The sequence below is a fragment of the Tenrec ecaudatus genome, chromosome 18 (genome assembly GCF_050624435.1).
Source record: "Tenrec ecaudatus isolate mTenEca1 chromosome 18, mTenEca1.hap1, whole genome shotgun sequence".
Classification (NCBI taxonomy): domain Eukaryota; kingdom Metazoa; phylum Chordata; class Mammalia; order Afrosoricida; family Tenrecidae; genus Tenrec; species Tenrec ecaudatus.
In genome coordinates this window covers 18,912,584-18,936,017 of record NC_134547.1, presented here as the reverse complement: position 1 = coordinate 18,936,017, position 23,434 = coordinate 18,912,584, and the positions used below count along the sequence as shown (strand labels likewise).

Below are 23,434 nucleotides of genomic sequence, written 5' to 3'. Positions count from 1 at the left end.
ACGTACTGCTGCAGCCAGCCATTTGACAATGCTCCTCGGCAAACCTCTCGTTGCGTGTGTTACTGATACTGTCCAATAAGCTCCACATTCTGTTGGATCACGGCTCTTTGGAATAGACATGCAGATGGAGCTCTTCTGGTCCGTTGGCCAGCTAACTGACTGCCTTCCAAGCTTCTTGGCATGGATGAGAGAGCACTTCCACCATTGTTATCCACTTGTGGAAACATTGGTCAGTTGGTCTTCTGATGATTCCTGGAGCCTTGCCTTGCACCAAGGAGCTCTGGTAGCGCAGTGCTTGTGCTGTAGGCTGCTACTCGCAAGGTCAGAGGTTTGAAACCTCTCCATGGGAGAAAGATGGGCTCTCTACTCCTGTAGTTTCAGAAACTCAGAGGCAGTTCTGCCCTGTCCAATAGGATTGCTGAGTCGGCATCGACTGGATGGCAGAGTTTTGAGGGTTTTTTGGTGTTGCCTTTAGGGGTGTCTTCAAGGCAGCTTGGCCGTCTTGCTCACATGCTGCCTCTTCTGAAACTGCTGAGTCAACCAGTTCTTTCTCATCATCCTAAACTTTGCCTTTTCTGGGGAGAAAGTTGATCCAATTCTGACAGATGCCCCAAACCATTTTTTTAACAGTAGCCTGTACTTAAAACATAGTTCCCTACGTTATGAAGAAATGTTAAAAGTCTCTTGGATTTACCAGCTCAGCTTGGATGCTACTGTTGGGCAGAAGTCTAAGCAAAGAGACGCCCCGGGGACTCTGTACAAGTTGGTCCCAATTTCCTTTTACAAACACATTTCTAACTCATCCCAAGTTACAATAGAAGGCACCAAGCATGTTCAACTTGTATAATACGCCAGAGATTCCCCAAGCGTGTAAATGGCCGTGCTAACTTGGTGCACTTCTCTTTTTTTTTAAAAAAAAAAACAACTTTCGTGTGAACGGGGTGAAAGTTTGCAGAGCACACATTGGGTTTCCATTTAACGATGCAGCCCGTTTAGCTGGTGACATAGACCTGAGTACGGTGTGGAGCTGCTCCAGGGAGGGCAGTGGGGTTCGCTGGGGGAACTGTCACCTTCCACACGGAGACCCGGCTCAGTTCCGTCAGTGGGGGCTTAGTCATGGTTACGATGTTGGGCACTTCCAGACTCAGAGCCAACAAAGCCCTGTGGCTCACGATGGCCCAATTCAAAAGGAGGTGGTGAGGAGGGAGCAGGGAGAGGCAGTTTTTCACTCCATTGTGCGTGTGTTGTGAATTGACAGCAGCTGTAAAGAGTTAGAGTCCTGGAAACCGCAGGGTAGCTCCACGGCGTCCTATAGGGTTGCTATGCGTCAGCATCAACTCCACGGTGGTGACCACGGCAGGCCTTATGTCCTGGGCCCCCAGAATCCTGCCAGCAGTTGCCCCAGTGAGGCCAAGATCCCAAAGCCAAAAAATGGTCGTGGCACTCAGATCCATTCCCAAAGACACCTCGTGCCAAGCCTTACTTACTTGTATGCGTCCAAATGTGAGACCTGATGAGTTAAAGTAATGTGGAGTTGAAACAGTGGCCTATTTAAAACATAGCTGCCTACATTATTAAGTGTAATTGAGAAACTCACATGAATATCATTAACTTAAAAGAAAAACAAACGGCAATGAAAAGGGAACAATGAATTTCACAGGCGGCCAGCAGGGTGATTTAACGCCACGCATTATCCTGCCACAAGATGGCGCCACGCGAACTGGCCATTCTTGCTGACCATGGCTAAGGGCGGCAGGCTTCAAGCCTTCCTTGAGAATGTTGGGAGGCCTTTGTGAGGTTACTGCAGGAGCCCTAGCGGCACCATGATTATACATTGGGCTGCTCCCTCTGGGGTCAACCGTTCAAAACCACCGAGGGGGAAAGATGAGCTCTTCACTCCCGTCTAGATTAGCAATCTTGAAAACCCACAGGGGCAGTCCTGCTCTGTCCGATTGGCATCGCTGAGTCAGAATTGACTCGATGGCGGTGGGAACGAAACTGGAGGTTTTCTTGCTCCTGATGAGGCCTAGTGGCACTGTCGGGTAAGCGCTGGGCTGCGAACTACAGGTTAATGGCTCAAACCACACAGCTGCTCCGTGGGAGAGAGAGGAGGCCACACCTGCTCTTGTGAAGGTTTCCAGCCACAGTCATGTGGCTGAGTCAGTCAACAGCTGACGATCATGGCCCACCACAACGGCCCCAAAGGGGAACCCCTGGGGTCTACCGTTCCCATGTGTTTTATACTCTTGATCTGGGCGGAATCCACCAAGACACTGAGTGACTAACAGTGAATATGCATGGCTGTTAACTCAAAGGCTGGCAGTTCAAGTCTACCCAGAGGTGGACTGGGAAGAAAGGCGTGGGACCCACTCCCGAGAACTCAGCCCCAAAAACCTCAGCAGAGCACAAGTCTATTTAGACGCACATGGGCTCTCCGTGAGTACAGATGGACTCGTCAGACCAATCGTTGGTTTTAACGGGCCGATACTGGTTTGTTACTTGTGACAGATTGCCAGTCCCTGGGGAAGGCTAGCCGGCTTGAAGTGAGGAAGACCTTTAAGAGTCAGAGGAACTTGGTGACTGCCACGGTGGGTTCACACGTAACCGCCGGGGGGCTGCTGTGGGGCTTTGCTCTGTTGGACAGTCAGGACTGCTGTGAGCCAAAACCACCTGAACAGCCCCTCACTGCTACAGTTGCTGGGGCAGGGTGGGGGGGCAGGAACTCTGTGCTTTCCTGGACATGACAGTACTAACGACAGTCCTTCTAGAATGAGGGAGGGAGGATGGCTGGATGAAGCCCTGGGCTCGAGTTTACACAGCAGGAACAAACCTCCTCTCCAGCGCTGCCAGGATTTCCACGGGGTGGGATTCACCAGCACATCAGCTGGGGCCCCCAAAGGAAGGGCGAAGCTGCTCTGCTGGACCCTCTCAGGGGCATCTGGCTTGGGCACCAGAGGAAGAGGGTCCCTGGCTGCCTGCATCCCCATTTTGTCTAGTCCACTGGGAAGTGCCAATGGATGGATGGATGGATGGAACCAGAGGCGACCTTAGCCAAGACCACGGTCCAGATAGAAGCATCTGCTGGCCTGGGTCAGAGCTGCTCTGCACCTTCATGTCCACACCTGTCCGAGATGAGCACGGTGACCCATCAATTCAGCACAGCTGTTGAGGACTCCCTGGCACATAGGTGGTGGGCAGTCACGGTAGACCCGGCTGCTTTTCTTCCTGTCTGGTATGGGGTGGCAAACGGACCCTTACGCACATCTCTCAGAGAACACCAACCACCTAGGGGGGCTGGGGGCAGGGCTTATTCCAATTTGGTGTTGATCCATTTGCTCGGTATGTGCACTAGAACGTAGTTTTGCAAATTCACCCATTTGGGTCCCCTGCGTGGGAACAAGGTTATTCATGGCAATGCTGCCTGTGATGGGTGATTAGAAACCACCCATAACCCTTCCAAAGGGGGGCGGCTCAATAGGGGGTTAAGGTGGCTGTGCCCTTGTGTGCACACGCACACGAGTACTCAGGCACACGTTCTTCTGCACACACGCACAACACGGACAGATCTCTGGGAGGACTGCACTTGGAGTGGGGCCGGGGAGCTAGCAGACCAGGGGAGAGACAGCCCTGTCCAGCCCTATGTGTTTCTTAAACCTTGAGAAGGAATTCTTGCTCCGACACACCTATGGGAGTTAGTTCTTGGGGGGAGGGTCTGGGAAGGGGAGGAGACATCGGCTCTGGTCTGCCTGGAGGATGAAGGAGACAGGGCATGGCCCTTAAAGGGCCTGTGATTGCCCAGCACAGCACAAGCTTCCTGGGATGGCTTGATGAGCTGGTGGCAGCCACAACTTGGGAGACCAGAACCTTGCCTCCAGGGACACTGCCTGCCCCCCCGCGCCCCCTCCACACACACTTTCTCCTTTTTCAGAGGGCTGTGTCCAGTCTGCCATGGAGGGGCCCTGGAACTGGGGTCCGGAGGTCAGCCCTAGTCCTGCCACCTGCTGGGAGTAACTCTCCCATGTCATGAGGGAATGCAGCTGGTGCGCTCAGCCTGCTGTGGGAAGGGTGTTGTTTCCATAAATCAAGGTATGAGCAGCTATCTTAAATTTAGCACCTATGGTGAGACACGGTGGAAATCACTAGAAAACAAAGGGGGGCAGAGGGGGCACCTGAGTGTCCCTCCTGAGACCCTGCAGACTCGTCATTTGCTGTCCTTCGAGGGCAGATCTCTAGGAGGCCTGGCCTGGGCCCTCTCACCACTCCACTGAGCTCCGACACCCCAGGCCCAGAGCCAGGGACTGCCGGGCAACACGAAGAGAAACACAGAAAACAGACGGCTGATATACAGAGCCCTTCCTGTCAGATGCATGTCCTGGGAGTGGGGAGAGGGCTGCCTTCCCCCGGGGTCCTCCCCAGCTCTATGCTGCTCCTCTCACCCTGGGGTGCAGCTGCACCCAGAGCCCTGAGGTCTGCTCACAAGTGGAGCTGGGACTACACATTCTACTCCGAACCCCCACCTCACCCCATTCCCCGGATGTTCAATCCCAAAGACCACAAAGCCCACCTTTCCTGGCCCCAGCCATCAATCATTGCTTGCCCAGACGCCTCTGCGCTGTCATCCTCTGGGTTCCAGCCCCCTTGCTGCCTTTGGCACAGCCAGTGCCGGCTTTCTGGAGGGTGACCCTGATCTCGGGGCTGGGCCCTCTGCTCTTCTCTCAGGATGGCGCCCAGAAGGCTCCCTGAGACCACAGGCCACCCTGGGTGGGCCTGAGTGCTCGTGTCCCTCGCACGCACCACGTCTGCAGGTCCCGGGGTCCTCCCCACCCACGTCTCCAATGCTGTGGTGCCCTTGCCACTTTGGCACAGAGCGCCCGCCTAGAGAGAGGAGTCATGCAGGCAGGACCTGACTGTCTTGCTCACTGACAGCCTGGCTGTGGGGCCAGGACTGGGAGCGATCCCAGATCCCAGACAGGCTCACGCAGCCATGTGTCCACCGTCAAAAGCCCCTCCCCAAGGAGATGCACTGCCTCACAAAGGGCATTGGGGAAGCTGGAAAGGGAAGGGAGTATAGGGTGGGTGGAGTGACAACCCCCACCCTCCCCTCCCCTGTGGCTCCCCGAGCACCACCTCTGACCTGAGGCAGGGCCATGGCCATGCTTGGGTACATTCCACTTGTCCTCCAGCCAGCACCCCATAGCGTGCTCCCTCCCCCTTACGGAGGGGAGAAAAACCATCGGAAAGTCACAAAAATATATTAAAACCACCGTCATCTGTTCTCCTTGGGCCCACCTTCCCGGTGCCCCACATCACCCAGCATGGACTTTCCGAGACAGAGATGCCCAGGGCAGGGAGGGCCCGGGTCTCGGGAGTGCCCCTCCAGCTTGGGAGCGGAGGCAGCTAACAGTCTCTGTCAGCTCGACGCCACCGACGACGAGGGGCCCGCTGGGAGGCCGGAGGTGCAGGCGGGCTGGGCAGGATGCGGCGGACAGTCGGGCCTTGCCACAGGGACAGAAAACAGAAGAGAGGTGAGCAGCAAAGACCGGGGAGGCAGAGACATCAAAAGCGCAGAAGTTGAGGGAGGGTGGGGGGGCAGCAGGTTGGAGGTCACAGGACGTCCGTGAGCAAGCCCCACGGAGGGGCAGAAGCTGCTGAGCGGGGAGGAGGGTGGCAGGATGTAGCCCCTAGGAAAGGTCCCACCAGTGCCACCACAAGGAGAGGACAGAGGGCTGAGAGTGGGAAGTGGCAAGGCCAGGCCGCAGTGACCACCCAGGGGGCCCAGCGTGCTGGCCTCAGGGAGACCTGCGGTGTCATCCAGAAGCTGGCCGAGCCAGGCTCTCGGGGGCTAGGTGGTCCTGTGGCCCAGTCGCTTGAACACGCTCACGGTGCCTGCGTGGTCCATCTGGGCTCCCAGGCCCTCGCTGGAGCCGCTTCCCCGGGGCCCCACCAGAGTTCTCTGAATGATGACCTTGACCTCAGATGAGGACTTACTCTTGGTGCTCGTGACCTGGCTGTCCTGGGCCTCGGGCACAAGGGCGGCCTTGCCCAGTCTCTGGGTGATGCTGACTTTGGATGGGGGCTCCGGCTTCTTCTCCTGCCCGGGGTGTCGGGGGAGCGCCAGGCGCCGCAGTGTCGGGGGAGCAGCGGGGGGCGTCCCCGAGCTGGTGGCCTTGGCTCTGACAGTCACTGCTGGCTGGAGGCTGGCCTTGGCCGGAGCCCGGCCCAGCCTCTTTAGGACGCCGGCATACTGGAGGACAGAGCTGCTGCTGTCATTGTCGCTGCCCTCATCCGTCTCCGGCGTGGCCCCCAGGCGGCTGAAGACCCCTGTGGGCTGGGGAGTCAGAGGCAGGGTCAGGAAGTCGTTTGGTTGCCCCCCCCACACCTATATCTAGCGGCCCCTCTATGCCTGGCCTCAAGGCTGAGGACATAGCAGTGACTGAGACAGGCCTCCTAGAACCCATCGGTGTCACCCCAGAAAGTGGTCAGCGCTCTGCGGGGTGAGGAAGAAGTTGAGCTGGGCCGGGACTCTGGGGAAGGCTCCGGGAGGAGGGGACACGGAGATGAGACCAGAGGGCCGCAGGGAAGCCGGTTTCAGTGGAGAGGAAGGAGAAAGCGCTCGAGTCAGGCCGAGGAAGCAGCATCTGCAAAGGTCCAGGGGTAGACCTGGGGCCCGGTGGCACTGTGGTGAGGTGACCTAGCTAACCGCAAGGTCAGTGGTTCACACCCACAAGTAGAAAGACAACCCTGTCTGCTCCCATCAAGATTGACACTCTGGTTTGGTGTGGGTGTAAAGGTGGGTATGGGTGAAAAGATTAACCTGGTCCTTTCTTGGTCCATAAATAGCTCCTGAGTAGCTGGCCCCGTGATGACGGAACTAGGGCTGGGCCCGGGGCCTGTGACTCCCAGTCTTGGGCGGGGGGGATGGGGGGATTAACACACCAACCTGCCACTAGAATGGTGACAGTGGTGCTTTCTGTGAAGGACGACAGAGGGCTGGAAGCCTCGCCTCCTCTCGGGGACCAGGGTGCTGGCTCTGGGGCGCCGGCTTTTCAGCGAGGCCCCGAAGGGTGAGTAGGCAGAAAGCAGCAAGAGATGGGCGGCAGGCCAGGGGACGGGAAAAGTGACCACGGAGCCCGAGGCAGCAACAGACAGCACCGGGAGGCACACACGCTGTCATGAGCCACGGGGCCTCCACGGGCAGAGTGCAGGAGGGGTGGAGGAGGGAGCGGGGAGGCCACCTGGTGGGAATGCAGTTGGTGCGACGGCACAACATGGGCGAGTTGTTGCCTAGAAGACGAACCATCGACTCTGCACAAAAACATTGTTCGTTGCTAAAAAGGAAACACTGAAACTTCTTTTGGACTGGGGAGGAGGGGGCGGGGGGCGGAGAGAGATAATGGAACTTCCCCACCGCCCGTCTGGCTCAGACTGGGCCACCCTTTCTGCGAGGGCGCACGGTCCTGGGCCTTCCTGTCCGAGTCCAGGAGTGAGAAGGGTCTGGAGCGGCTTGGGGCTCAGCCTGGTGCATCACGGGCACGGGCATGGGCACGCTGGCGTTCCTGGACGAGGAAACAGAGGTGGCCAGGGCAGCTACTTTACCTCTGGGGCCTGGGCCTGGGCCACTGGCAGGCCAAAACAATCAGGGTAGACTTGAACTCAGGTGTGGGAGGGCTTTCCAAGGAGAGGGTGGACAGAGCTAGAGTAGCACGGTGGTTCATGTTGCACCAGGGGGTGGAGGGAGACAACAAGGAGAACAGTTAGTTCCCAGTGGCTGGAACGGATTGGGGACAGCGGGGCATCCCTGAGATGAGGCCCGAGAGAGGGGTGGGCCTGGGGAAAGACGCTGCGACCAGTCTGGGATGCCAGTGTCCAGCATCAGGAAGTGGGGAGAGAGCCAGGGCAGAAGATGACTGGAAGGTGGCTGGCGTAGAGATAGGCGCTGAGCCGAGCCAGCTCTAAGGGCCTGGGGCTGGGGGAGTGCCGTGGGAGCAAGGGCAGGCCAGAAGCGATTCCAGTAACACCCTGCACTGCGTGCTGTCTCCAACTCACCTTGCTCCGCATTGTCTTGTCTGTCTTGGTCTCTGCGCCCAGGCGGTCAAACACTGACATCCTGTGGAGACCTGGGAGGACAACGGGCAGTCAGTTGAGTGGCCCAGGGGCCAGGTCAGGCCCAGCTGAGGCAGGGTTCTCTTGTAGATTCCCGGCTGCCACTGGCCTTTACCCAGATGCCTCGCTCGTGCCGTGTCTGGGAAGCATCCCCTACAGCAGGCGCGCGCGGCATGGAGGGGTGTGTGTGTGTGTGTGTGCAGGGGCGTTCTGACCCCACTTGCTCTCTGAGGAGCTGATGGAGATCCGCAGGGGGATGCTTAAGAAAATAAGGGATTCAGCCATTCTGAAAAGTTACACAGTCATTATCCAGCATGCCTGGGTCCCTGGTGGCGCGGTGGGTTAGGCGCTGGGCTGCTAATTGCAAGATCAGCAGTTCAAACTCACCAGCCGCTCCAAGGCAGCGGGCAGAGAAGCATGAAGGAGGAGTGCCACCCTGGCAGACGCTGTGTGCCCGGGCGCCTTCACTATTCTAGACCACCCAGCACCCACAGCTGACGGTTAAACACCTCTCACGGGCACACTGCAGCCAGAGTCCACTCGCCGGGAAGTGGTGTGGGACAGTAGCCCTGAGGGGAATATGACGGACGAGGACGCTATTCCCTAACGTATCACGGAGGGAATCCGGAAAGCTAGTATTCCACGGAAGGAAAGCTCCACTGCTAAGTTAGAGGTAAAGTCCAAGTCCATGATCCTGCTTTAAACATCGTTCCCACAGATTCTCCCCTAACAGCTGTGCTACCGTAAAGTGAGCACCTGGTTGATTCTGTCTCCCTACAAAAGCACACATCCTGGTTATCAACTCCCGCCTTGGCACCCATCCCCCCTTGTGCCTTCCCCCAGTGCAGGTATTAGGTTTCCTCACCTATGAGCTCAGGGACTTAACTGTAGTTACCACCCACCTGTGACATATGTAACTACTGAATATGCATGTCTGTGGCTACCTATAAATGTCCCAAGATAGTAAAGACTCCCTGTCTCCTCTCCCACCTCCACATGGACCACCAAGAGGGGCTGAGGTGAGCCCGCTACATGAGATGTATCTCTCCCATCGCTCCTATCTTCTAGGACGTCACTATAAGCTGTACATATTACTGCTGTACAATTGCACCGACGGACCCCTCGGCTGTTAGGGGCTGGTTTCCTCTGACAAAATCGTTTGGGATGTCAAATCATCAAAAAACAAAAAAGAGGGAATAAGGCGGGCCTGTGTGCACCCCATGAAAAGAGGGTACTGTGCTGACTGCGTCAGTGACCACACACCAATGCCTACGGGCAGATGGCATCTGTGTAAGGGATGAAAGCTGAGTCCACACGTCCTCAGGCCCCTGTGTGTGGGCGGCCAGGAGCCCTGGGGGCGTAGTGGTTGCACGTCGGGATGTTCACTGCAAGGTGAGCAGTTCAAAGCCATCAGCGGCTCCCAGGGGAAAGGTCTGACTTTCTACTCCCACCCACAGTCAGACTTGGGGGACAGTTAAACCCTCTCCTGGAGGGCCTCTAGGGGTCAGCACCGGCCTGAGGGCAGTGAGCTCGGCATGTGTGGACGTCTGGCCTGCAAAGGTGTGGTCCAGGGGCCGTTGGTGCCATGTCTGCTGGGATGTCATCTGACTGCTTCTCCACAGAAACACAGGCAAAGAGCTGAACCCCAGAGAGTGCAAACCCCAGCCTCGGCCTGGTTCTTGACCCGACCCCTCAGGCTCATAAGGACCATTCCCACTCCTTGGGACTTGCCCTGAGCTGGCTTCGCTGACAGACCTCATGGAATTTCTGTCCCTACCCTTCGGGAGAGAGGGGCTGAGGGAGGCTCTGCATGGTCTGAAAGACAGTGTGCCTGACCCCCGATAGCCCCAGCAATGCCCCCCATTGGCGGGTTCGCGCCCGCGCCTGTAGGCATGCAACAGGAAGGAGACGCAGCCCAGCAGCCCGAACCTTTCGACGCCTGCTGCTGCTCCAGGATCTTGCGGGTCCGGGGGGTGGTCCCTTTGGGCATGTGGATGATGTACTTGCCCTCCATCTCCGCAGTGACCCGGCGCCGCTTGGTGGGACCGGCCAGGCTCTCCTCCTCCCGGCGGGCCAGGGCTGCTGCAGAGAGGGGTGGGAGAGTAGGTCAGCACCCTCTGCGAGGGCCTGTTCTCCTGGGTGGGGGCTGGACCCCATGCCCAGGGCAAGCACCAGCCCTTTCTCACCATGCATCGGCCCGGCTGTAGTCCCTCAGCTTCCCCACCACCGCCTGTCCTGCGTCTGAACCAGAGACGCTCAGAGGCCTGGGGAAGAAGAGGTCACAGAAGATGCCCGGGGGGATCCCCACACTGTGTGGCAGGGCCCCCATGCTCTCTGTGGCTCTGTCCTCGCCTCTGGAGGATTTCCTCACCCTGAGGAAAGGAGCCAGCTGGGCCAGGGGAAGGTTCCAGGGCGCCATGGAAGCGTCGGGGGCGTGCTCACTTTGCCAAAGTTCACTGAGCCGTGCACTTACAAGGTGTGCACCCAGCTGGTTTTCCAAAGAAGCCCCTTGATTGTGCCAAGGCCAGCCCTTCTCTCTGTAATCCTCTACGAGGTACGCCTTCCCTCCTGCTCCCGGCCCCCAGTCCAGCACACCACCAAAGGGAGCCGCGCCCGCCTCAGGGGTACACAGGGCCCAGGCGGGGCAGCTGCAGCTGGCCCTCAGCTTCTACAGAAGCCTGAGGCACACAGTGAGGAGATGGAGCCGACAAAGAGGGAGGGAACAGGCGCGAGCCCCAAGGCTGGCTTCCATGCCCAGCTCTCCCGGTGCAGCCAAGAAAGGACCCCCGGACAGGACAGCCCCTGCACCAGTGGTGGGGCCTCTGACCTCATGAGGGGAAGGAGACAGAATCCACACCAGCCCCTGGCCCCCACACAGAAGGGCGCTGAGTGCCTTCTGGCGGCTGGTGGTGTGGGGAAGCTGTGAGCCTTGCCAGGCAGAGCTAGAAGGAACGGCCTGCAGGCCCGCCCAGGAGGGAGCCAGCCCTGCAGAGGAACGCAGGCAGCCTGCAGGCCCGGCTGAGGAGCTTCGAGCCCTTGTGGATGACAGCTGGCCTAACTGACCACTCTCTCCTGCCACCCGAGTTGTCCGTTACTCCCCCCACTTGAGGATGGATGCTGATCCCACGTGGTTGCCTGTTGTGTCCTTAACAAAGCCTGAGGTCGTGAATGTGCTCTCTCAGTCCCGCAGCCCCATCAAAGGCAGCAGGCAGCAGCGCGTGCAGGGGGAGGAGACAGAGCGGAACAAAGTCTGGCCGCTGCCTCATGGGGGTCAGCTTCCTCTTCGAGGCAGGCAGGGTCAGACTTGGGGCTGTACAGGGTCCCTTTGACCACTGAGAGGAAGTGGGGGCTCGGGCACCACACTCAGGGCCGGGTATGAATGTGGGGCTCAAGGGACATCTGTCTAGAAACACTGGGTCATGGAGTATACAAGAGAGCTCCCAAGTACCCTCTCAGGCAGGGAAGCCCGCCCACAACCCCCGGTCTGCGCAGAGGAGATGCCACTGCAGCGCTCTACCCCCATGGCCTTCAAAACACCTTACGAAGCGGGAGCTTGACCCTCGAGCACCCCGCCAGCCCCTGCCCCTGTACCCGCAGCCTTGGCGCTCTTCGCTGCCATCTTGTTGGACACGGTGACGGAGATCTTGGAGGTGCTGGTGTCTGGGCGCCTGGGTGGGGTGCTGGGCGGGGAGTCTCGGTTCAGGCTATTGGTGATCATCCGAGAGGCGGCTGTGGGGAGGGAAGGGAGGCCCAGTCAGGCAGGGCCCAGGGAGGGAGACCGGGATCCGGAGGGCAGTGTCGATGGCGGGATGAATGGAGAGGGCAGCCCTGAGGCTAAGGTGGGAGGACCACTGGCGTCACCAGCGGAAGTCTGCAGATGGGCTTCCTGGCCTCAAAACTAGCCCACCCCTCCCGCCTTGAGTCTTTCCTAAGCCCTGGTCGAGGTTGGTTCTTGTCACAACTCACCCTGTGCCCAGGCTTCTCAGCCCTGGTCTCTGCTCCAGCTACTCCTCTCTAAGGGTCCTCCACGAGCCCCGCGGGGCACTGGTGCCCACCTCTGGCGGGCATGCATTGCCCTTCCGGAGACGGCTCTGGCTCTCTCTTCACCTGGGCTACTCTCAGATGGCACTTCCTCAGGCGAACTGCCTCTATGCTCTACACTCCTTCCCCTTGGTCCTCAGCACCACTGGACCTATACACAGGACACTTCCTTCCTTCTCGGTGCCTGCCCCACAGGAACAGAAGCTGCTAAGTGCCCACTGCTGAATCGCAAAGCCGAAAACGGTTCCTGACATGTGGTGCCCTGTCAGTGGACATCCACCCACCGGAGACGTGCACAGACAGCATCACTGGGCACACCCAGCGCCCCTCAAGGGCCGGCAAGCCCACTGTACAAATGTGGGACCCAGGGCCAGTGGAGGAGGGGCACTCAGTCCAGCCCAGGAGAAGGGGGCCTGGCAGAACAGGAAAAGAGATGGCACCCCGCTGGGGATGGGTGGGCGGTCACTGAGGAGTGGGAGGAGGGGCCACCTGAGCAGGTGAGGAGCTGTAGCCCCTGGGCGAACTCTGAAGGGCCAACCCTGGTGCAGAAGGAGCTAAGTGTGTCTTGGGGGGGAGGGGGGAGTGGCTGCTTCTACCTTAAGGGAAGGGTATCCTGGGGAGCCCCTGCAGGGGAGGCGTGAGGGGTTACCTCCACACTGCCTTTGCTCGCTTGGCCAGGGCCAGCACCTCCGCAACCTGCCTTTCAGATGTGGGCACACAGGCTAAGTGCTGAGCTGCTCCCCACAAGGTCAGCAGTTTGAAAGCACCAGCTGCTGCTCCCAGGGAGAAAGCCGGGGCTGTCCTCTCCCGGGGCAGTTCCACCCTGTCCTAGAGGGTCCTGAGGAGTCTATGGCAGGGAGTGAGTGTCTGCATCCCGTTACAACCATCTTCCTGTCCCTGCTCCAGACGTCCTCCGAGCGGGGGAAAGCGGGCAGCGCGGAGGCTCTCTCTACCGTGTCCTCCGGAGCCTAACGAAGCGTCGGCCTCAACTCCAAGGCAGTGAGAGAGAGGTGTCCTCTCACGTCCGTATACTGACGCTTGTGTGACATTCCCAGGCTCTCTCACTTCACGCAGCTGGGTTCCTCTCCCAGTCAAACTCCATCGGCCCAGGTGCCCCTGTCCGCCCGGTGCTACGGCCGTGCTCCCGCAGGGCTGGCTCTCTACTCCCACCACGTTCCATGGAAACTCTGGAGGGTGGAGATGACGCCAGCGTCTCTAGGTTGAGGCGTGGCTGGAGGGGCGGGCTCTCTTCTCCCGACCACGAGAGCAGAGAGGGACGTAGAGAAAACCTGCACGTACAATCGCACCTGTGGCGTTGCATAAATCTGCTGCCCAAGACCTCGTTCAAGCATTGAAGAACACGATGTACCTTACGGGCTGAAGTGAGCCTGACCCAAGCCCTGGGTTGTCAATGGCCCCTCCTCATGGGAAAGCCGGACAAGCACACGGGAAGCCCCCACAAGAATCGGAGCACTGGAATGGCGGGCTGCCCACAGAGCAACCACATCTGTCCGGCAGCAGCAACGACAGCCAGCAGGCTCCTGAGAAGCGAGGATGGCGAGACTTTGGGGCACATACTTTGGACATTTCCAGGAGAGACCAGACCCTAGAGGAGGCCCTCGGGCTTGGTGGGGGCCAGCCAAAGGGAGGAAGACGCTCCACGGATGGACTGCCATGGTCGCTGCACCACGGGCCCCAAGGCTGATGCCAAGCTCCGCTCTGCTGGGCACCGACCATGGGAAGGTCTGCTGGGCACCGACCATGGGGAGGTGGAGCGACGTCACAGCACCAAGAACCTCCATCGCCTCCACCTCCACTTCCACCTCCGTCACCATCGCCTCCACCTCCACCATGTCCACCTCCGTCACCATCACCATCACCTCCTCCTCCATTGCCTCATCTCCACCTCCACCTCCATCACCATCGCCTCTACTTCCACCTCCACCGCTACCTCAGCCTCCATCACCTCCACCATCTGCTGCTACCTCCACCTCTGCCTCCATCACCACCTCCGCCACCCAGCAAGTACTCCACCAGGTACCATCCACCCCACCCTAGCCGACTGACACCTGTCAGCCACAGCTGACTCCTGGCGATCCCTCGTAGGGTTTCCCAGGGCCAGGTCTCCCCATCTTTCTCCCGCCAAGGGACTGGTGCGTTGGAAGCACCCACCTTGCTGTTAGCAGCCCGACACGGAAGGCACGGGCAGTGCCCGGGTGAGGACAGGCCACGTTGGGAAGCGCATTTCAGGCTGTCCGTTTTGGGGTCCCTTCCTGTCCATCGGAGCACCAGCACTGTGTACTGCGTACAGACGGTGCTCGAGAGGCGACCTGCTGATGTTTTCCTTCTCAGATGCTAACTCATGCAAGATCCAGCTCAGCACACTGCACCACACACTGCCATCTAGCCAGCCCTGGTGGGACCCCAGTGAGGACGGCGTCAGGGATCTAACTGGACAGAGCTGGGCAGCGTTCAGCAATCTCTGCGCACGACGGATGACAGGCACACGTGGCTGTTATAACCCCGCCGTCATTGCCGACCAGGCCTGGAGCGTGCCCTGATCCAGAGTTGTGAACCACAAGAAGCACTGCTGTCAATCCGAAGCCGAGTCACAAGAGCTTCTCTTCCTGCTGACCCCAACAAGGCAGCCGAGAAAGAATGGGTCCGAGAAGATGGGGCAGCTCGAGACATGTGTGACGATCAAGAGCATGGAGGCCAGCCATCAGGGGCACTAAATCGGAGGACAGCGGCCAACAAAGGACTGTCTTCTCTGACCATCGGGCCGACCACTGAGGACGAGAATAGGGCTGTGGAGCCAGCGAGCGGGAAGACATGGCTGAAACCCATCGTTCTAACCAAGAGGCTGTAAAGCCCAGCGGAGCAGAGGTGCTCAGCCAGCAGCAGAGGGTCAGGGAGTGTCGGCAGAGCAGGCCTCTGGTAGCTTTGCTGCCACCTCTTCCAACTTAAGGAGGGCAGGGCAAAAGGAGCGACCCCTCCCTGTCCAGGAGGCGCAGGGGGAGCAGGATGTAGACCAGCAGCTGACACTCACCGCTGGAGGGGCCACGGCGAATCTCCGCTGGGAGCGGGCTGGGGCTGCAGGACACCGGCTCCGTGGCAGCTTTGCACATGTCCTGCAGGAACAGGCAGCTGTGTCACCAGGAGGTAGGGGCCAGGGCTGGGGTGGAAGAGCAGGGTAGGGGGGAGGAGGAGCTGGAGGAACACGCAGTGCGGCTCCTGCAGTGTGGCTCAGGAAGGAGGTTTCAGAATGTTCCCTCCTCACGGTGAGAGCCCCACGGACACAGCCCAGTTGAGGGACGTGCCAGTGGCCATCCTAATGGTACAAACCCACAAACCCACTGTGATGGGTCACAGGGACTTAAGGAGACGGCACACAAACAAGGCAGTGTGGGTCCCTGGGGCCCCAAAAGGCCACTGTGAGCCTGATGGGAATGTGAAGCTCTCAGCTGGGACCGGGCCCCAGAGCTGCGCCAGGAAGCAGGGCAGGGGCCCAGCAAGGCCAAGCAACCGAGAGAGCAAAGCTTGCAAGCATAAAGAAAAGCCAAAGTTCAGCTCAGTGCCCCCATCTGCTATGATGAGAGGCTGCACTGTGGGCACCGAGGGCAAGCCTAAAGCCGCCAGACTCGCCACCGAAACCCCCTACCAGACCAGGTCCCTGCCAGGGAGCCCATTCTGGCTCAGAGGGACCCAATGTCACTGTGTACAGGAACAGACTTCCCCGCCCTTCTAACGGGGCTCGAACCACCAGTCCTGCCTGCGACTAGCAGCCTGACGCTTAACCCGCTGCATCATCAGGGTGCCTAAGCCAGCACCATGAGTCAGAATCACTTGACTCTGATGCACAGAAATCCTATAGAGCAGTGGTTCTCAACCTGTGGGTCGCGACCACTTTGGGGGGGGGGGGTAGGGGGTAGGTCAAACGACCTTTCACAGGTTGCCCGATTCATGTCAATAGCAAAATGACAGTGATGAAGTAGCAACGAAAATGATTTTGTGGCTGGGGGGGGGGGGTCACCACCACACGAGGAACTGTTTGAAAGGGTCGTGGCCTGAAGAAGGTTGGGAACCACTGTGATAGAGGGTCTCCGAGACTGTCCCATCTTTAGGGGACTTAGCAGGTAGAGGGTCTGAACCACTGACCATGCGGTCAGCAGTCCAAGGTTTACCAGCAGCATTATCAGGGCCCCCACGGGATGGGAGAAACAAGCGGTTCTACTCCCATGGAGAGGTACAGCCTTGGAAACCCAGAGGCGGTGCTACAGTCAGAGCTGACTAAGCCTCAGGCGAGGGCTCACACCCATGGACTCTCGGTGGGAGAAAATCAAGTCTGCCAGCTTCTCCAAAGACAGACAGCCTCAGACACCCACAGGGGCAGGGCTGCTCTGAGTGGGAGTGCTCCCCACGCGGTGGGCTGGGGGAGCTAACACTCAATGTCACCACGCTTTAGCGAACGGAAAGTAGGCTCGTCGGTGGAGGCGAGTTGCCAGATGTGGTTGGACCGGGAAGGCCAGCCTGCTTGTTTTGCTAAGGCCCCTGCTGGCTTTGTGACTGTCCCCATCTCTCTCCCCTCCCCCCAGGGGCACAGGGACCGGGCAGCAGTGCCCACCTGGCGGTGCACCACCTTGGCGTGCTTGAGGATGGCGATGATGTCACCCACCACGGTCACACCCAGCTCGTTCATGATCTCCTTGTTGAGATCCAGCAGCATGCTCTTCTGGATCCTGCAGGGGGCAAGCCGGGGGGGCAGGCTCCCAGTGAGTCTCCCCGCCTCCCCACTCCCAGCCAGCCCCCAGGCCCAGCCCATCCCCTCTGCCGCCTCACCTGTTATCCACAAACATCACTGCATAGTTGACAGCAGGTCCCGGAGGGATGCCGGCTTCCTTAAAGAACTGGATCCACTCGGACGTGGCTGGGGACAGTGCAAGAGAGCGCATCACTCCCAGGATTCTCTTTAGGGCACAGCAACAGCCAACCCCCCTACTGCAGCTGTTCCCACAAACGCAGCGCGTACCCCACTTCCTCATAGGGCACAGGAGGTCTGGTCCTCCTCAAAACTCTACCAGGCATGCTGTGTCAAGACTCAGCCAACAGGCAAACTGGACAGGACACCCAGGACACACGGACGAGCAGAGGCAGCGCCCCCAGGCCTGAGTACTTGACTAATTCTCTGTCTACCCTGCTCAGCCAGAACCCTAACTCACTGACCGTCGCCACACATCACAGCTTAGGCCATGGCTAATTCCCAGGGAGCTGGAGCCCTGCGCCGCTGGCCCAGGCCCACAGGGTGACAGAGTCACAGGCGGATGACAAAGGGGACCTCAAACCCTGACCCCCAAGTCTCAGCAGGCACCAGAGCCTCCCCCATGCCAGAGAAGCTCCCCTGCCTCAGCGTGGAACATCAAATCCCGACTCCGCTGTTTCATGGCTGAGAGACTTAGGGTCACTTGCTCACTGCCCCCTGTACCTCAGTTCCCTCAGCTGTAATCAGAGATCCACTGAGAGGGGCTGCTGAAAGACCATAGGAAAATGGAACAAAAAGATGATGGAATTTTCCCACGAACTTCCTGAAGCCTCCTTCTCCCCCGCCCCCCGTGCCCACCAAGCCTTAACCTAGGCACCGGGGTCACCCTAGGGTCTGGGAGCAGAATCGGGTAGAGAATCCACAGGAGGGGCTTCAGGCGAGCCAAAGCCTGGGCCCTGGTCATCCGGGGTGGGTTACTGCAGACCAGCGAGCCCAGGCCAGTGCCACGCAGCCCCCCTACCAAATAAAGCCGGATGGTTCCCAAGCTTCTCTGGGCTCCTCAGACTGACCCTCTGTGGAACTCCTTGACCCCACAGAGAACGCTTGCTCTCATCACACCCTCGTGGCGCTGAACTCGGCCCCAGCTCACAGGCAAGGGGACGTACAGCTGAAGGGGCAGAGCGGTTTCTTTCCTTTAAAAAATAATAAAACCTCACTCGCTGCTACTGAGTTCTGTCCGCCTCACAGTGACCCCTGTGGGTTCTGAGACCATAACTTGACAGGAGTGGAAAGCCTCGTCTTCCTCCAGCGGTGAAGCTGGCGGTTTCAAACTGCTGCCCTTGAGGTGGGCAGCTCAACACGTCACCACTTTGCCACCAGGACTCCCTGCATGTCTCTGCCTCAGTCATGCCCAAATATAGGGATCAGGCTCCCAAAGGGAGCACCCACACCCGCAGACAGCACCCCGGATCTTCACCTCCCCTGACGCGGCAGCTTCACAGAGGAGAAAACCAGAGGCTGAGAGGCCATGTGGAAGGTGGGCTGGCCTTCACAGTGCGTCCAAGTTCCGCTTGCCTGTCCCCACCATCGGGGGCTGGACACAGGGAGAAGGCAGGGCACTGCCCCACCCCCACATGCCTCAGAGGGCAGCTGTTGCTGTCAGTGACCTGGCCCTTCTCCCCCACCTCCCCTCAAACAGTGCAGTGGGGAGCGGGGGCTCCCAAGGGGGGCCTGAGACTCACCCATAGTCACAGAGACCATTGTCTCCCTGGGCCTGGCGCTGCTCCCCGGAGCCTGGAAGAGAGGAGCAGAGGAGAGGGGCCGCGAGTGGCCACCGGCTCGGAGTGCGCGTCCCATGCCGGCTGCCATTCTGTCCCCAGGCTGGGGGCTCACAGGCCAGGAATAGCCTGGAACAGCTGGCAGGGCGTCAGCCAGAGCAGGGCTGCCACCACAGCGATTGCTTCCGCCCGCGGACGGCAAACGTCCACAGCTCCATCACCACACACCTCAAAATGTCTGGCTTCAATACGGGGAGAGGGAGATAACAAAAGGACACACCGGCCCCGACGGTGGCCATGGCTCCCCTGCATTCACCCCTGCAACGGCTATGCGCTGAGGTCCTGCGGGGGTCAGGCACTGTTTTAGGAGCTGGGGACACAGGTGGTGGCGGGGAAGAAAAACAGCGGCGGAAGCGAGCTGACAGGGTAAACCAGAGTCCAGGGTCCAGAAGACGGTGTCAGACACCTTAGGGTCATGGAGGAAACCAAATCTAGGAGCCGGGGCTGAGGAGGGACTGCCACTGCAAATGGGTGACCGCAGCCGACCTCCCCAACAGGACCTTTCAAGGCCAGGGGGAGGCTGAGCGGCCAGTCACGTGTCCCCGAAGGAGAAGGAAAAGGAGGCTGGCATGGCTGCCACACGGAGGGCGCGTGCAGGGAAGGGGGGGCCTTCAGGAAAGGCTGGTGACGGTGCCAAGGAGGCTCGTCCACCAAGAGGGGCCTGCAACACCCCTTTCCACATGAATAAGATGAGCGGGTGCTGGAAAGGTGACAGAAGCCTGAGTGCTCCAGGGAGAGCCTTCTTCATTGATGTGACTCCCCCAAAACTCACTGCCATCGGGTCAATGCCTAGGGCACAGCACCCCCACAGGGCAGGGAGAACTGCCCTGTTAATAGTCACATTGAATGGTAACCAAAGGAAATCGCTTCTCTATGTAATAAGTCAAGGCTACCCGACTCCAGGTCCACTCTCCTCCATGGTGCCCAGCCTTCTTCCTTCCAACTCAGCCTGGCTCCTCCTCCCTGGTCCAGGCGCACCCTCCTTGCTCTCCATCCTCTCTCCCTTCATTCAGCACCCCACCGATCCGATTCATCTTCTGCGCCCTCCTCTACCTCCTCAGCTCCAGGGCTAGCACTTGACTGGCACACAGTGGGCTCTATCCCAGCCCCATCCTGAAGGTACAACAGAGGCTGAGAACCCAGACTGTCAGATGCAAATCTTGCCCAACCACTTAGTAGCATGGGACCTCAGGAAGTTCCTTCCCCAGATGGGCCCGAGTGACCTCACGTCAAAGGTGGGATGTTACCGCACTGCTGGGCCTTGGAGGACTGCTATAGTACAAGGGGACCGAGCCTGGGTGCCTGTTAATAGATGACAGCCTGGCCTCCACCTCCCCCGCTGTCTTGCTGGCCTCCTGGCACTTCCACAGGAAGTCACCACTGCTTAAGGGGCCTACTCGTGCCCGTGCCCCTGGCAGGCACGCCTCCCCGCCTTCAGACTCTTCTGCACTCCCAGCCAGAGTCTAAGTCTGTGCTCCGATGGCTTCTGCTGCGTCTCTTGCTAACCTCGACCACAAGCACCCCTCCGCCCTGGACTTGACTGGCCAGAGACCACCCAGCAGGCTCTCTCAAAGGCCGAGTCAGCAGCACCCTCTCATACACAAGGCACTAGCTAGCTGTGTGCCCGCACCTGACTCAAGCATTGGGCTGCTGCCTCCCAACACCCTTGTGAGTGGGGACGACAACCAGGCTGATTTTACCTGATGGTGGGGGGTGGGGCACCACCACCACCGAGCCTCAATGAGGTCTCCACCTTGGCAAAGGCTACATCTAGTAAAACTTCCTGGGACAACCCCAAACAAGTTCTGCTGATCCCGAAACTTGCGCAGTGGCTCCTTTTGGGGGCTGACAGCATGCCCCACCAACCGGCCCCGTGTTGAGTCGATTCCAATGCCTAGGCACCCTAAAGAGGGCTCACGGAAGCACACAGCCTCTTCTTTCATCCCCAGAGCAGCTAGTGGGTTTGAACCCTCCACCTTGTGGCTAACAGCCCAGCGCCTCACCTGCAGGGCCACACAGGGCTCCTTAAACTCACTACAGGGCAGGCACCAAGGGACTAGTCATCTCAGGGACTCCTCACAAACACCCCGGGAAAACAAAGGAAGAACAATTCCCATGTTCTAGGTAAGCCACAGTGGCCAAGTCCAAGGTCAACACAGCAAGAAGCGTGGGTGCACTGGCTGTGGTTAGGGTGGATCAAGGGATTCTGAGACTGCTGTGGCCTGCCTTTTCAAGGTTCACGCTTACCGGAATCCCAGAAGTCCTGGTACTCTCCCCCAGGTGCTGCTGAATTCCCTGCCGGTCTCAACTTCCTCTCTCCACTATCTTTTTTTTTTGTTTTCATGGATGGCTTATTGTATTGGTTATCTTTGCCAGTTCAGATTCAACCCAGAGACTTGGGAGGATGCAATAGTGGGGGTGCTGCCCATTGAGGCCAAGAGGGAGACCTGCCCACACTCAGGTCTTCTAAAGAATGGTACAGATAGGAGACACTGGAGCTGACATGGTGGGGGGCTGGATCATGACTTGCTGCAGCATCTGGATGCCTCGCATTTCCATCTCCCGGTGAGGACTTCCCAGAACCCAGCTTCGCAGCCACCACCGTCCACGCCTGGGCCCCACGACAGTGACTCATGTCTGTCCAGAGGCGGTGAAGGCCCGCTCCAGCTGAATGAGGGTGTCAGTCTGTTTCTCTAGATGGCGAAGGTTGGCATCTGAGGAGCCAAAGATTCGCTCCTCCACCTCCTCGTCCACATAAAACGCCATCAGATTCTGGAAGTTTTTGGGCATGGTCCACCACGGCTGCTGTATCTTGGCGCTGATCTTGCCGGTACTCATGATCCTGCTGAGTTCTGACCTGGTCCACAAGAGAGCAAGTTCCCTCTCTCCACTATCTTAAAACCCCAACTCCAGCCCTGAATCTGAGCAGTGAGAAGTATCACAGTGTCATCTCTCTGGAGGGCAGGAAGGCTCAGGAATAGCAGACTCTGTGTCGTGTCTCACCACGTCCCATGACTCCTTCCCCCTGGGTCTGCCTTCATCTACGGAACCTGTTAGGCGCATCAAACAAACCTAGCAATGCCAAGGAAACAAGGCCTGGCGGTGATCCGATTCTGTCGAGAGTGATGCGGCTCAGAAAGCCCCATGGCGCCATTCAACTCTGGGGTCTCCACCTGGGGTCTCCAGGAATCCCAACGGACTCAAAGGCAACGGGCCGGTCGGGTTTGGGGCTACCCTGTGGTTCTGGGCAGGTGGTTTGACTTGTTTTTGACTTCCATCTCCTCCACTGTGAGGTAAAAAAACGATGTGGCTGTGGGCCTGCTCTCAGTGATGAGTGAATTGACACAAAGCCCTTTAAAAACATGCTCAGCTGGTGCAGGGGGCGAGAAGGGGGGGCTGTCCTAAGTGTGTAGGAAAGAAAATGAGGCAACCTTCTGAGCACCAAGGGATGAGGAGTAAGACCCCTGGAGACAGTGCCCTGAGTTCAAAGAGAAAGAGAACTGATTTGGTCCATGGGACCTGAGGAGATGGAATCACAAAGCACAAGTTTCCCTCCTTTCCATTCTCTGTCCAGCTCCATTGACAGTTTAATAGACAGCTCTGTTTCCATTGTATCTCAGAGTAAGTTTTCCTTCCTCTCTCACACAAGTGCTTTTTTTCTGCATCTAGGGCGGCAACGCCGACTTTCCTTCTAAATGAAGTGGCCTGAAGGAATGCGTGTGCATCGTTTTAGAGAAAACCCTTCGTACAGATGAACGGCCAGCCAATCGGACCAAATCCTCAGCAGCAGCAGCAGCAGGCGCTCGATTTGCAGGGACTGCCCCGCCTCATGATTCTACCCAGTCCTCTCGGAGCTTCCCGCCGCTTCTACTTCCTCGAGACCCCCGCTAGCTACACCGACGGCTCTCCGAGTAGTTTCTATGACGGTTCCCCAACTCCTGAGTCCCTCCCGTGCCAGGACGAGCATGCACACCTCCTCAGAACCCTCACGGCCCATTAAGCGCTCGTTGTACACAAGAGGAAACGGAGGTTCCGCGGGGGGTGGGGGAGAAGTCATCGGCCCACGGTTTCACAAGCGCAGACACCCTCACTAAAGCTAGTAACAGAAGCCAGGCGTGCACGGCTTGCCAGGTGCCGAGCCAGGGGCTCCGACGGGCACGAGCTCCACTCCGACCGATCATTGACCCCCCCATTCTACAGAGGAAACTGATGCTCAGAGAAAGAAGTCGCCTGCCCCGAGCGGCACGGAAGAGCCGGGGGGCAGGGTCTCGAGACCCCCGGCCGCCCGCCCGCCCCTCACAGCACGGAGCTCTGTCCCACCGCCCCCCAGGCCCGCGCCTCACCTGGCCCACCGGGCCCGCGCCAACACGCGCAACTCGCCGGCCCGCCCGGCGGCGCCAACTGTCAGACCCTCCTCCCGCCGACCCGGACGGCCCGCCCCGGAAGCCCCGCCCACGCCGCCGGAAGCCGGACGGAGACGCCTGCGGCCGCTCTAGGCTTGCAAACCGCCACCAGCGAGAAGGCAGCCAATGGCGTCACGTGCCCGCCCCGCCCCGCCCCTTGGCTAGCGAGGCGGGCGGCCAATGAGAAAGCGAATCGGCTGCCGCCGGCCCCACCCCCTCCCCCGGACCCCGCCGGGCCCGCAGTACAGCTGGAGTGCGCTTGCGCGGGGCCTGGGCTGGGGAGCCCGCCT

At 59.2% G+C, this 23,434-nt stretch overlaps 1 protein-coding gene across 2 annotated transcripts; it reads right to left on the bottom strand.

Annotated features, from left to right (window-relative positions):
• Positions 1–5,236: 5,236 nt before the first annotated feature.
• Positions 5,237–23,171, bottom strand: C18H19orf47 (chromosome 18 C19orf47 homolog). Of its 2 annotated transcripts, XM_075537296.1 has the most exons (10): positions 23,085–23,171; positions 18,646–18,697; positions 16,984–17,071; positions 16,769–16,883; positions 15,194–15,275; positions 11,695–11,832; positions 10,033–10,185; positions 8,047–8,117; positions 5,989–6,328; positions 5,237–5,495 (listed from the first exon to the last, which is right to left on the bottom strand). In XM_075537296.1, the coding sequence occupies exons 2-10, from the start codon at positions 18,662–18,664 to the stop codon at positions 5,398–5,400; spliced, it is 1,104 nt and encodes a 367-aa protein (XP_075393411.1). In that variant the 5' UTR covers positions 18,665–18,697; positions 23,085–23,171; the 3' UTR covers positions 5,237–5,397. The 2 variants fall into 2 exon arrangements, with proteins under 2 accessions (XP_075393411.1, XP_075393410.1); XM_075537295.1 differs by having other exon boundaries at positions 5,237–6,328.
• Between the last annotated feature and the right edge of the window lie 263 nt (positions 23,172–23,434).

Bases quoted from the DNA above. Each gene is read 5' to 3' on its own strand.
- C18H19orf47 (XM_075537295.1), bottom strand. The intron at 8,118-10,032 runs GTTCGGGCTGCT...TTGTCCTCCCAG, and splicing joins GCAGCAGCAGGCGTCGAAAG to GTCTCCACAGGATGTCAGTG. The intron at 6,329-8,046 runs GTGAGTTGGAGA...CTGACTCCCCAG, and splicing joins ACAAGACAATGCGGAGCAAG to CCCACAGGGGTCTTCAGCCG.